This window comes from Lasiosphaeria miniovina, assembly GCF_030549165.1.
Source record: "Lasiosphaeria miniovina strain SMH2392-1A chromosome Unknown B0T26scaffold_3, whole genome shotgun sequence".
Classification (NCBI taxonomy): domain Eukaryota; kingdom Fungi; phylum Ascomycota; class Sordariomycetes; order Sordariales; family Lasiosphaeriaceae; genus Lasiosphaeria; species Lasiosphaeria miniovina.
Window position 1 is genome coordinate 1,265,519 of NW_026848222.1, and position 12,313 is coordinate 1,277,831.

At 52.4% G+C, this 12,313-nt stretch overlaps 3 protein-coding genes across 3 annotated transcripts; 2 read left to right on the forward strand and 1 right to left on the reverse strand.

Moving 5' to 3' along the window:
• Positions 1-216: 216 nt before the first annotated feature.
• On the reverse strand, positions 217-2,089 carry B0T26DRAFT_196719 (uncharacterized protein). Its single transcript, XM_060433719.1, has 5 exons — positions 1,551-2,089; positions 1,237-1,473; positions 1,080-1,156; positions 823-989; positions 217-729 (listed from the first exon to the last, which is right to left on the reverse strand). Exons 1-5 carry the CDS (start codon positions 1,852-1,854, stop codon positions 249-251), a joined length of 1,266 nt encoding a protein of 421 aa, XP_060297892.1. The 5' UTR covers positions 1,855-2,089; the 3' UTR covers positions 217-248.
• A 2,310-nt stretch (positions 2,090-4,399) lies between these two features.
• On the forward strand, positions 4,400-5,444 carry B0T26DRAFT_749437 (beta-lactamase superfamily domain-containing protein; the record flags this gene model as incomplete). Its single annotated transcript, XM_060445106.1, has 3 exons — positions 4,400-4,428; positions 4,697-5,222; positions 5,313-5,444. The coding sequence occupies 3 exons, from the start codon at positions 4,400-4,402 to the stop codon at positions 5,442-5,444; spliced, it is 687 nt and encodes a 228-aa protein (XP_060297893.1).
• A 1,298-nt stretch (positions 5,445-6,742) lies between these two features.
• Positions 6,743-8,186, forward strand: B0T26DRAFT_700845 (uncharacterized protein). Its single transcript, XM_060441571.1, has 2 exons — positions 6,743-7,193; positions 7,272-8,186. Exons 1-2 carry the CDS (start codon positions 6,914-6,916, stop codon positions 7,721-7,723), a joined length of 732 nt encoding a protein of 243 aa, XP_060297894.1. The 5' UTR covers positions 6,743-6,913; the 3' UTR covers positions 7,724-8,186.
• Positions 8,187-12,313: the final 4,127 nt, after the last annotated feature.

The window sequence follows — 12,313 nt, forward strand, 5'->3', positions numbered from 1 at the left end:
CTTGTCAAATATTCTCAATCGTAATATCCTCAGTCGCCAAAGAAATAGGAAAAGAAAAAAGACAGCAAAGCTTGCACACGGGTTACAAACCAGAACCACTTCCGGTTGCAAAAACAAAACACAAATTGGAATCGGTATCGCAATAACGAAGCAAAACTCCAGACAAATCTCACGATTCCCGTAACATCATAAACATCAGCGGGCGTCACTCGTTTCTCATATCCATAACCCATCTCTCACGCCCCAGCTCAAGCGCAGCTTGCGCGACGGTGCTTAATGCGCAGCTCAGGGGGCGACTTCTCAATGTCCCAGATGGCGTTGCGGCGGTACTCGTTGTCGCCGTAGCACTCGTCGCTGACGCGGGCGAGGGCGCGCGGGACAGGCCACATGCGCTGCTCGTTGCGCAGCCACAGGCGGAGCATGTGGCGCTTGCCGGGGGAGCCGGCCGGGCCGGGGGCGTCGGCGAAGCCGCTGCGCGCGTGCAGCATGGCGAAGTTGTTGAATAGCTCGATGTCGCCGCGTCGCAGCGCCAGCTCGACCGCGTGCTGCTTTGCCAAAAAGTACACCGTGTCCAGCGCCTCGGCCTGCACCTCGGTCATTGCGGGCACGGCCGGGTGGTGCGGCGAGAAGTGCGCGCCGGTCAGTGGCCGCCGCGAGAACTGGAAGCCCGGACCGTGCTCGCCGAAGTTGTAGAGCAGTGGGCGCGTGTGGTATTCGCCTTGCCAGAATCTGAGGGGGTGTGACATGGTTAGGCTGAGCTGTGGAGATGGAGTACAAGAGATAGAGTGATGGGAAGGGAAGAAAGGGGTAGAGGAGACTAACTCGTCAAATGGCCAGTCGTCGCGCGCCAGCACGTGGATAATGTCGGGCCGCGTCTTTGCAATCTCGTTGTAGATCTTGGCCGATGACGCCAGGAAGCTCTCGCCGCCGTAAGCCGCCACGTCCAGCGCGTAGAGTGCCAGCACGTCGCACAGGTCAGTGTGAAAGGGCTGGAGTAAATGGACAGGGAAACGTTAGCAAGTAGGTGGTTTTTTGATGGAGAGATAGGAGAAGGATAGTATTTGAAGGGGGCGGCTGACCTGGGCGCGAGCGACATAGGGCGAGTTGGGCATGCTGCCGTGCTTCTTGACGTCCTCGACAATAGCTTGGATGTGGACTAATTATCCAGACGGATGGCTCCCAGTCAATTGATATTTTTGTCAACGTCAGAGTACAGAGACAAGGCCAAGCACTCACGTATCATCCGTCCATCAAAGTCTTGCATGCCCCGCGTCTCGGCAATGTAGCTTGTAACGCCAAGGTAGAGGAGGATGTTGTCGAAGCTCGAGTACTTGTCCGGCTCGAGGCCACGGAGGATGGTGAAGCCTCGGCCGTCGTGGATGGTCTTAGAAACATCGCCAAGTCGGCTGCCCAGAGATGGCAAGGGGAAGGTATCGCGGTTGACGTCGTCAGGGCCAAGGTCGCCAGGGAGAGCTATCCGAGTTGATAAAAAGATTAGCGGGTGAACTGAGTCGATTTGCATTTGAAATGATTATGGACGAGTTACTTGCATTTGAAGTAGGCCAAGCCAGCTTCAATCTCGGCAATGTCTTCCTCGCTGAATTTGAGGATATACTCGTCCTCGGACTTGAAGTCAGATCTGGACCAGGCCCGCTCGGTGTCGACCTGAGACGGCCATCCTGGCGGGAGTGTGGTGGGCCGGTCTAGGTTAAGGGCAGCGAGTCTCTCAACCCGTTCCTTGTAAACCTTGTAGGACGGGATCCACTCGATGTCAGGCCGCACAATTGTCTGCTGGGTTTCAGTTGCCGTCATTGACTGCTCACGAGCCGGAGTTGCACCAAGAGGGCAAGCCATTGCTGATGTCGAGGGACGAGGTGGCTAAACCAACCAAATTGTCACAAACTTGTGAGTTGTTGTGTCGGATAGAAAGAAGTAATAGTTGTATAGAGTAAAGAAGAATCAAGGGGAGGGCTGGTAAAGGCGGGAAGGAATCGCTGAGGAGCCTAGGGACAATTCGATTCCCTCTCCTGTCCAGTCTGCTCGTCTTTAATACTTTGGGGCGGCTCAGCTGCCTCTCTATCTCGATTCAACAACTTCCGAGGGTCTCTGTCTCAATACCGCAGCTTTCCGCAGAGCCTCAGTCCTTCGTTCTAGCCCTTCGGAACTCCCAAGACTAAAACGAGGCTCTAAGGTGGACATGGGCTTCGGGAAGCCACAGGGCTCAGCCGCGCCGATAAGGACTACAGTCTTGATTGGGGGGAGGGAGTACGGGGAATCTGCAATAGGGTCATCTGGGTTGCCACAATGCAAGCTGCCATTGGTTAATTACTCTCGACGGGGGGGGGGCGGTTGAGCCGCCTGTAATGGGGGTTTGGTCGGGAATGGCGCCGAAGAGGTCTGCATGTGGTTGTCTGGGAGTGCTGCCCATGGCGTGCCGTGATTGCGTAACAAGGGAGCCAACTCATGCAAAGGAGGGTTAGGGCCGTGGGGACGAGTCCAATGGGCAGCCACATGGTTACCAAATCGGTGAGTGCTGTTGTGTTGCGAGGTTACACTCTGGAGCCAGGCCAGGGAGGGCCATTGGCTGGCGGAAGGGGGGCGTTGACGGGATGGTCTGACAAAGGATTGCTCTAGCTCTTGCCGCAGAGAACCCCCGCCCGCGGCTCTCCGCAAGAGTACTAGCATGAGGCTCAAGCTCGGAAATGGGGCGGGCAATGGCTGCAGTTGCAGACCAAACCCCGCTCAAAGCCATCTCGATGGGTACTAGGGTGCGGCTCAAGTTTGAAACGGGGCTGGCTGAGCCACGGCGCCATGGTTCCTCCCGCATGGCCGCAGCAAACTCCCCCGCTCGTGGGTTTAGCTCTCCTCACCGGGTGCTGGCGTGCTGGCAAGCCATGCGGCTCAACAGCCAATGGGCCAATGGGGTTCGAGACGCTCCGAAGAGCCGATTGGATGATTAGATTCCGGAATGAGCACGGCCTGACCACCTTCTTGTTACTGGGCCGAGATACGAGGGCGTACGTCTCCAATTCACACTCGGTATGTCCTAGGACACGTCGAAGAGATAATTGTACTTTTTGGGCTGATCATGCTTGGCTTTAAGCTGCATATGCGCCATGCAAAGGTCTCCTTCTCTTGGTGACAGCGGTTGGTCGGGCTAAAGCACATGAGCTCAGATCGACGAGGCTGCCAATGGCGACTGCTCGCAATGATTCCTCAAGCTGGCGCAACTCTGGCGTCGTGGTGGCTGTGCATCTAAGTCCACCTACATATTTGATTAGCTTAGGCAGTGACACCACACACGCACGATATGTTCTTCAGCTAGATAGGGATTTCTTCTCTACATTGAATCTGCTTAGCAAAGATCTCTGCTGCCATTGACCGAAAAGCGTATGGCGGCAGACTGGACATTTTACCATGCCCGGCTTCGAGCTATACCCGAAGCCGGGACATGGTGGATTCGTATCTCGTTCCAGTCGTGCGACCCTCTTGCCCCGGCGAACAAGAATGGGAGACAGGCGAGAACCAGAAGTTGCCCCAAGTGCCCGATCGACCAACTGTGTTGGAATTTGAGCGGTTGCGGCCTTCGGACTTTGACGTTATGAATACCCGTTTGGTACGTAATGCTTTGATCTCGCTTCAACAGTCCATCCGCGGCAGACGCAACAGACTCTGAGTCTATGGAGTGTTAATTAGCGGAGAGCCTTGCAAGACAGCTCTTTTGAACGCCGCCGCTACAATAACATAGCCGCGGGTTATTAGATAGGCAGGCATCTTAGTTAAGGGCTTGCTAATGAGAAGGTCGTCGTGCTGAATAGGTGAGACCGATGGCAAATTGGTAAGAAAAATTGCCGACATCACTAGCCATCAGTTTGATGGCCATAGGCTTCCTTGAGGTCTTTTAGAAATACGGGTGTGATAGCCTGGTCACTCTGGTGCCATGGCGGACTCGTAGGCTGTGACGTAGGATGAATGGATAATATCACTTGGGCCGACGAAGCCATAGCGCCAGGGCCAGAATTTCAAGGACGTGGAGCAACTGAGAAAGCATTTTCCAATTTAAAAAGGGAAAAGAAAATCATGCCACACTTAATCATCTCACCAAGTGAAGAGGCGGTGAATTGGAGTCAGGTGCACCCAATCATCATCAATGGAACCCACAACATCACGCCTTCCCAGACGAGCCTTTTAGGTTTCAGGCTAGATTGGAAACGGGATAATATGGCAGGTCAGGTCTTGCGGGACTCCACTGTAAATGATACGGCATTCATCTGGGTTCACAACCTACCGTATTTATTACGCGGACCGCCGGCCAGTGGTGTACCTAGTTGTCTATGGCAGGGCACTTGGTCTTGGTCAGAACGCCCAGAAATCACGCGCGGGCTGTAAGTGGGAAGGCATGGCGCCTCCTAAGACCGTGCAGAAAGAGTACGCGGAAAAGATCGTCTTTTGAGCTTTACCCAGGTCCATTTCTTGCTCCAAGAATAAACGAAAGAAAGAGGGCTTCCACCTTCATTCGCACAAGCAATTACCCCATGGGTATCTTCGAGTTCTTCATGTTCGAGCGCGCGAAGGTCGCTTCTGGGCAGCTTGTGGAAGTTTGGCCGGTAATTAAACCATCGTCACTCGTGGCTACAAGACTCCCTCAATAGGTAATCTACCGGCTGGGCCCCGCGCTAATGCCGTAGTGTGCCAGAAGCCGGCTCCTGGGGAAGCTCCTGGTGCCCGACACGTCCAATGTCAAGATCCCGTCAGCGACAGCGAAGTTTTTACCGTCGCACGCCGCAAGCACTGCTGCTCTGCGTTCCACGTGGTTCGGCCACGCAAGCTGCTATGTCGAGCTCCCCTCCGGATTCCGCACCCTGTTCGATCCCGTCTTTGAGGAGCGCCTCAGCGCCATGGGCCGCAAGCGCTTCACCCCAGCCGCCTGCAGGCCGGGGGACTTCCTGGCGCTCGGCGCCGTTTTCATCAGTCACAGCCACCACGACCACCTCTCGCTGCCGTCGGTCAAGGAGCTTGTTCGTGCTTACCCTGGCGTGCATTTCTTCGTCGGCCTGGGGCTGGCAAAGTGGTTCCAGGACAGCGGGGTAAGCGCAGCGACAGAGATGGACTGGTGGGACGGTGCCGACGTGGTCTTGAAGAGGAGCAGGGCTTCAGAGGCCGGTGTCGATGCCGGCCAGGGTGTTGGGAACGACAATTCGTCTCCGCCAGAACGCATCAGCGTCCGAGTGTCGTGTCTCCCCAGCTAGCATAGGTGCATGCGGAACGGGTTCGACTGCGCCCGCTCCCTGTGGACATCCTGGGCTGTCGAGTCGGGCGGCAAGTCGGTGTGGTTTGCCGGCGACACGGGCTACCGGTCTATGCCCGAAGGCATGGAGGAGCTTGGGCCGGGCTTCGACGAGCTGCCCCGAACTCCCGGGTTCACGCAGATCGGGAGTCAGTGAGGACGACTGTTCGACTTGGGGCTGATCTCTATCGGAGCGTACCAGCTGCGCTTCATGTACAGCCCGGTACACGCGAGCCCTTACGACGCCGTCGAGATCTTCCAGGATTCCAAGTGCCGCAGGACCTGGCCCAAACAGGACTTTTCGACATGTGTGCCATTGGCGAGAGTCGGGACTTCTGATTCCTCTTATTTTGACTCAAATCAACACTCATATCATCTTATCGACAAACGAATGCCTTAATCGTGGTCTTTGATTTATGCAGATAATTACGTCGGTGCTCACTGAAATTGCCATTTAGGTAGGTAATTAGTAATAATGCTTCTTTTTCCCTTCTAGCCTGTGAGTTTGAAAGAAGCTGATCTTGCCGAGGGCGCTCTTCTTTACCAAACCAGACAATTTTTCTTTGTATGTCTATGGTTCCGAGCATCCTGCATTCCGGACTGTGGATTCACTGGCCCAGGGGCGGAGAATTTGACCTGGATGCTATACGCTGATTATTTGGAAGGATATGTAAATGTACGATACGGTCGTTGACCCATCTGAGGCGGCCACCGTGACATTGCATCATCTGTCCCTTCCACCCGCCAAAATGAAACTCCAAAACCTGGGAAATCACACGGGAGAAAATATGTGGAGATTCCATGTTGGTTGAGACAGGAGCGCCGTTTCATTTTTTAAGTCGGCCAACAAAACAATTCTTGCCGGCTGCCAGATCGGCACCCGAAAACCGCCCTTGTTGGGGACCCAGATATTTTGCGCAAGATTTCTCTCAACGGCTATTGGCTCAATTTTTTTCCAAGTCTCGGGGGGCTCCGTTATTCTAGGGTGGTGCTGAGCTTGCAGCCAAGGGGATGGAGCTATTTCAAGATTCCTAGAGGCACAGGCTGAGACTTTCTAGGGTCTTAGCCGATCCTGCGCCAGGCTCGTCGTTTGAGGCCAACGAATGCGGCCCGGTCCTCGGTGGACTCGGAAGTACTTTGGAAGCCGCCTAGACCGGCAAATTAAATGCATGCCTCCAAAGTACCTGCCTAATCTTCAACTTGATGGCGAATCCGTCATTTGAATGTCTTCTTCCGTGATGGACCGTCTTTGATGGGATGTGAGCCGAGCCCCGAGACATCCCCGTTTCTCAGGCTTTTTAAGACAATTGTGTTGGCTAGCAGTTGCGCCGCGCTTGGCCTCCTTCCCCATGTGGCCAACGGACCGACCAACGGACTAACGGTGACCATTAAACCCGCTCGCTTGCTCCACTACTCCCTTACGACTTTAAATCACGTCACCTACCCTTGCTAGCGCAGTTGCCAAGGGCTAAAAAGCGGCGGCATCTGTTTCGAACCCAATACTCAGCCGAGGCCTTGTCGTCGGCCATGAAGACGTTAACAAACTCGTTGCGATGTTGAAAAAAGTCGATTGGGCGGGAATCTCTTGGTATAAGACCGAGCTCACCCTCGAACCTCCCTTCCTCAATGACTAACCTTTCATTTCAACCTTTCTTGCCGATTCGATTCCATCGCCTATGTTATTCCTCCGCTACCTTCATAAGTCCCAGGTACCTCATGGCTTCAAAAGATGAAACGGCGCACGTCGCGACGCTTCAGGCTGCTACGCCATCTACTCCACTCAAGCCCAGGAACCTGGGTCGAGAATCAACTGGACTGAAACCAACAACGCCGGCTGTAACGGCGCAGAATGGTTCACTTACAGTTCCCGCGCCGAGATCAAATAGGACCCATACAGCTGCTCCGAGTAAGTGGCTATGGCTGAAGTGACCAAGATCAATCTGTTTTGAGCCAACATGCTAACCCACTGCATCTAACCCAATAGCTACCATTCCTAAGGATGTTGGCGCTAACGACGGTTATCTTGGTGCTACTATGCGCATGGGAACCACAGTGGCAACCGCGTTGGTAACCACGGTGGGAAACGCAGCCGATTTTGTCGCCGAAAATAGCCCTTGGAGGCCCCTTGGTCCGACCACCCCTGTTCCTAGTCTTGTCGATGGAATCAGGTCAACGCCAATATATGGGACAGCAATAGTTGGTGTTAGTTCAACGCATGATGGACATGAGGCCATTCCTAGTATTGTTGAAGCACTCAAGACAACGGCAGTAGTTGGGACAGCGCCCATTGAGCATGGGGTCCTCGATCGTCAACACCTGCCGCTTAACCAGACGGCCAAGACCAAAGCCACACCCAACAAGACCATTCCCGTAGCCGATGACGTTACCGGGCAGCCAGCGGTCAGTGCACCAAAGCCCAAGGCAGAAAGGGCCTAGGGGCCCGTGCAAGGGTCCAAGGCACGGCGGAACGGGGGTAAGAAGAATGGAAGGTGACTATGTCCAACTCCCACGTTTGCTTTATGTCTGCTTATATCGCTCTTCGGAGCCGGTTTGTTTGACCACCTATCCGATAGACAGTTCCGCGTCCTGCTCTTCTGTTACGTTCTGAATGCCTGGTGCGTTCCGAGAGGCAGACCAGCAACGCCATGAACAAGGGCTTGGACTTTTTCTCAAGTGGCAATTTACCAAATTATCCTACCTCTGGGTGGATTCAGCTGTGTTTTTCTCTCTTTATAATCTGTGGTCTAATTATGCCTGGCTATTATGATTTGAGTTGGTCCAACGCAGTCCCGCGGTATGTGAAGTTGTTTATCGAGGCAAATTGCCTTGGTCCTTGGTGTTCACAACCATGTCAGCAACGTGCTTGTCATTTGCCTTGACCCAACTGTTTCATGACCCCAAAACCGACAAACTCCCTTCCAAAACCGGCCAACTCCACCACGTGATCCCTCGCTGCTTTTGCTCAGCCCAGATCAGCCCCGGCTCAACTTCGGCTAATAGCTGCTCAAGTGGCCCAGCGCAGTTTCTCAAAAAGTGCAACTCTTACCGGAGCCCAAAAACGGTCCTCGTGCAAGAGCAGGGGTTCAGAACTGGGACACCTGACCATTCACAACTTTAGAGGCGTTAATTTATCCCATCCCCCCGTGGGGATACTTCTATTTTGTCTGAATTGTACTTATTACTAGTAGTAGTACGGGCCGCATATTCGTAAGATGCTATTAATAAATGGCTGTTATCAACCGCCAGAGACAGAAGTGCATCGGTTGTACTTCGAGTTCCACAATGCGAACCAAATAGCTGTGTTTTCTTAAGCAGTACTAGAGGGAGCCTAAAGGACTTCTGGGTACAATTCTTACATATTCCCTCCCTCTTCCTAGCCCAAAGGCTTACATAGTCTCTACCGCTATAACAGTGCTATAAATAATCTCTTCCACCTCTCCATCTCTCTCACATTCTCTTCTACAATCTCTCTAGTTGCATCTGCCATTTCATCTTATTATTTGTCTTCTCTCGTTTCACGTTAGAAATTCATATTAGTACGCTTAAGACTTTCTATACTATGAATCCCAAGCTAAAGAAAGGTAGCTTAAAGGGTATATACCCGGACAATCTAATTAAAGCGGCCATATAAAACGGCCTATCCGAAGATAAATCTATCATTAATAGCAACCCTATCTACAACGAATTCGCCTGTAAGGAAACCACCCTCGTAGCCACCATGGCCACCGCCACCAGGGCCACCATCGCCACCATCGCCACTATCGCCACCGCTACCAGGGCCACGCACTATCGCCACTACCACCCTGGCCACGCAAGGATGACTCGTAACCCCTTTCACGTGTATATAGACCATGGCCTTCGCACACCTCTTTAGCTCAGGCCAGGTTGAAGTCTTACGCCAGTACCAGTCATTGCTCGCCCTGCTTGTTGCTCCTATTGTGACCACCTTGATCAGGCGTACCTGCCTTCTCTTACATCGCCCTAAGCTCGAAGTTCCAGTAACGTGTGTGATAAGCGAGATGAACAGACAAGCGAGTTGAACAATTTCCACAACCTCACCACAACTACCCTCAATTACACAACCACAACACTAGGAAATAACAATAACTGAATCGGAAACAGATGAATCAGACGATTCTGCAGCCTCCTTGCACGTACGTGCATTATGGCCAGGCTTGCCGCATACGCCACAGCATCGAATCTTCGAACGAGACCCCCCTGCACCACCACCATTTTGTCGTGTTTCCTGGACCAACTGCCCACCCACAGCCTTCTGATCCAGTAGATCCTGTGCCTCTTGTACAGTAAGTGATCCTCCAAGCCGAACACGTGTTTTCTTGGCTCTCCGTCGCTTACTAAGCCCCTCATTGGCCTTCCGAAGTGCTGAGACCTCTGTACGCAAAAGAGCCACCTCGTGCATCATAGCCATCGTACCTTTAGCTAATCGATCCACAGCAGTCAGCATTGGTGTTGGAGAGCTGCCCTGATGGTTGGAAATTCGAGTTTTGATGAACGCTGACTGTGAGGCAGCCTCTCTCTGGTTTTGTGGCGTTTGGGAGACCCAAGGTAGCGATGTAGTTGGGCTTGTAGCTGGGGGTGTTGGAGTCCGAATACGCACATCCAGCTTGGATATCACCCTCTCTGGATCGTACGGCACAAGGCCGGCTCCAGCAAACCCCCCCTGGATATTCCTTTCCGTAACCGAAGCAAAAAACGCCTCTCTAAACCCACAAAGAAACTCCAGCTTGCTAATATGTGTGATGTTCATCCGCATCAGCTGCTCAATCTGACAGCCGTACGCCTTCTTCAACGGCCCAAAGCAACCAACATCCAATGGCTGAAGTAGGTGTGAAGAGTGCGGAGGCATACAGAGTGTGATGATGTTGTGCTCCCGGCAGTAAGTCTCGAATTCTTCGGAGTGGTGGCTATCGTGGCCGTCGAGAATTAACAGTCGGTATATTCCCTTCGTACGAGATGCTGTGTGGAAATCGAAGTGCCGAATCCAATCCATGCCTTTCTCATTAGTAGTCCAGCCATTGTCGGTTGTTGCGATACGCCAGGTACCCGGAAGGTTGCACTCTTGATACCAGTTAGCAAGGTGATATTGCCCAGCTAAGATAATGAATGGTGGGATAGTCCAGCCTAGAGCATTCACTCCTTGGATGACTGTAGCCCACTCTCGATTACCAGGCTGGGCTTGCTTAGCCCTACCACGGCCATCAGAGGTAGTAACTACCATAGCGGGGATGATAATGCCCATCATAAAGCCGGTCTCGTCGAAATTGTACAAATCTTCGTCAAGGATACCGTACTTGGCCTTCGTGTTGTGCACAAGCGCAAACCACTCGCGAATAACTTTTGGATCTTCGCATTTGGCCCTCTGGTAGTCGTATTTACGCGTAAAACGCGTCCGAAGTTCTGGCTGGCGCTTGACGAAGTTGTGAGCCCAGCGTGTACCGACAGAGGGCGCGTCGCGTTCGCGTAGCAATCGATTGGCCATATCTTCTACGTACGAAAGCCGGGGATGAAATGCGCGCGCACATAGCTCAATGATGTACTGAACAATCGTTTTCTCTTCCAAATCCGTAAGCTTACGCGAATTGGCTGGAGTATCACGTCGTGCAGGTTTGCCGTCGCGTCGGTTGCGTATAGTATTTACCGTGACTTGATATGTTGTTGCTGCAGCTCGAATACTGAGTTTTGGGTCGTTTTGAATAGCCCTGAGGGCCAAATTCACCCTAGCTTCGTATGAAGGAAGAGACATTTGAGTTTGTTGAGGAATTTGGTGTTTTGTAGAGAGGAGGCGCGTCGCGTCAAAAGTGTTCAACTCGCTTGTCTGTTCATCTCGCTTATCACACACGTTATACTAAAATGATAAGCATATAAATTGCGTCAATTACTAGCATTGCAAACTCACGCTTAGGAACCTGAATTAACAAGCGCTATAGGTACGAGAGGAGATTTCCTAGCTCAGACACACGTAATATAGAGACAATAAAACATTTTGCGGAGGCTATCGGACGTTCGACTAAGGGGAGGCTGGATAACATAAACAAACCTACTGTCAAAACAATACGGAACAAAATCCGAAAATTCATATTGGCACAGGAGCGCGAGACCAACCATCTCCAAAGCAGTCCATGACTCGATGTGCCCTATAAGCATACCTAAACATTGGATATTATTACAGATTCGGTTAATACTAGGTAGTATATCTAAACCGTACTGAAGCACAAGTGTAAGGAAAGGAGCACCCCAACCCACACACACTCCCTGTACTGCGCGCGCACCTGTGCGCGCCCACCACCTGCCACCAGCTGGCAGCGCCACCAGAGCCACACCGTGGCTCCACCCTTCCACAACACACACGGGGCTTAGTCTCCCAACCATGTGTATAAGCAGTAGCCCTCGCCCACCTCCCTTTGCGAGGGCCAGGTTAAAGTCTTACACCATTGCCAGTTATTGCTCACACTTCTTGTTGCCAATATTGTGACCACCTTGATCCGGCGTACCTGCCTTACAACAAGATTCCTCTGTCGATGGAGGAAAAAGCACTAACATTCCTAACTATAGAAAATTATATATATATACAAGAGAAGCTTTAGTAGGGTAACTACTATAACTGCGTTTACGAAGGAGTCTGCGCATATCTGTCTTGTTAAATACGTCTCACCCATCCCGATGCAGACTGCAACCAACGCCTTCCTGTAACACATCAGTGCTGGTTAAAGTCTGGAAAGGAAGCGGTAATGTTCAGAGGGATGTCACGGGGACTTGGGTCTCAAACTCGCTTGGGAACTCTGGCATGTCTCCCCCGAATCTGACGAAACTCCAGCCAGGGTGCGCGAGTGGACTGGAGCTCACCCTCGATCTGGGAACTTATCACTCCCGCCGAGAAGGCGCGGCACGACCGAAGCCTTATCAATATCGCCCTTTCCCATTTCCAAATGTCTACGTAAGGAATGGGAAGGAGTGACACTACCTTGGGTCAAATTCGCGTCAAATTCGCTGGCAAATCTGGCAGAG

Bases quoted from the DNA above. Each gene is read 5' to 3' on its own strand.
- B0T26DRAFT_196719 (XM_060433719.1), bottom strand. From the start codon at position 1,854: ATGGCTTGCCCTCTTGGTGCAACTCCGGCTCGTGAGCAGTCAATGACG. The intron at 1,474-1,550 runs GCAAGTAACTCG...CAACTCGGATAG, and splicing joins TGGCTTGGCCTACTTCAAAT to CTCTCCCTGGCGACCTTGGC. The intron at 1,157-1,236 runs GTGAGTGCTTGG...CTGGATAATTAG, and splicing joins CTTTGATGGACGGATGATAC to TCCACATCCAAGCTATTGTC.
- B0T26DRAFT_700845 (XM_060441571.1), top strand. From the start codon at position 6,914: ATGACTAACCTTTCATTTCAACCTTTCTTGCCGATTCGATTCCATCGC. The intron at 7,194-7,271 runs GTAAGTGGCTAT...CTAACCCAATAG, and splicing joins GACCCATACAGCTGCTCCGA to CTACCATTCCTAAGGATGTT.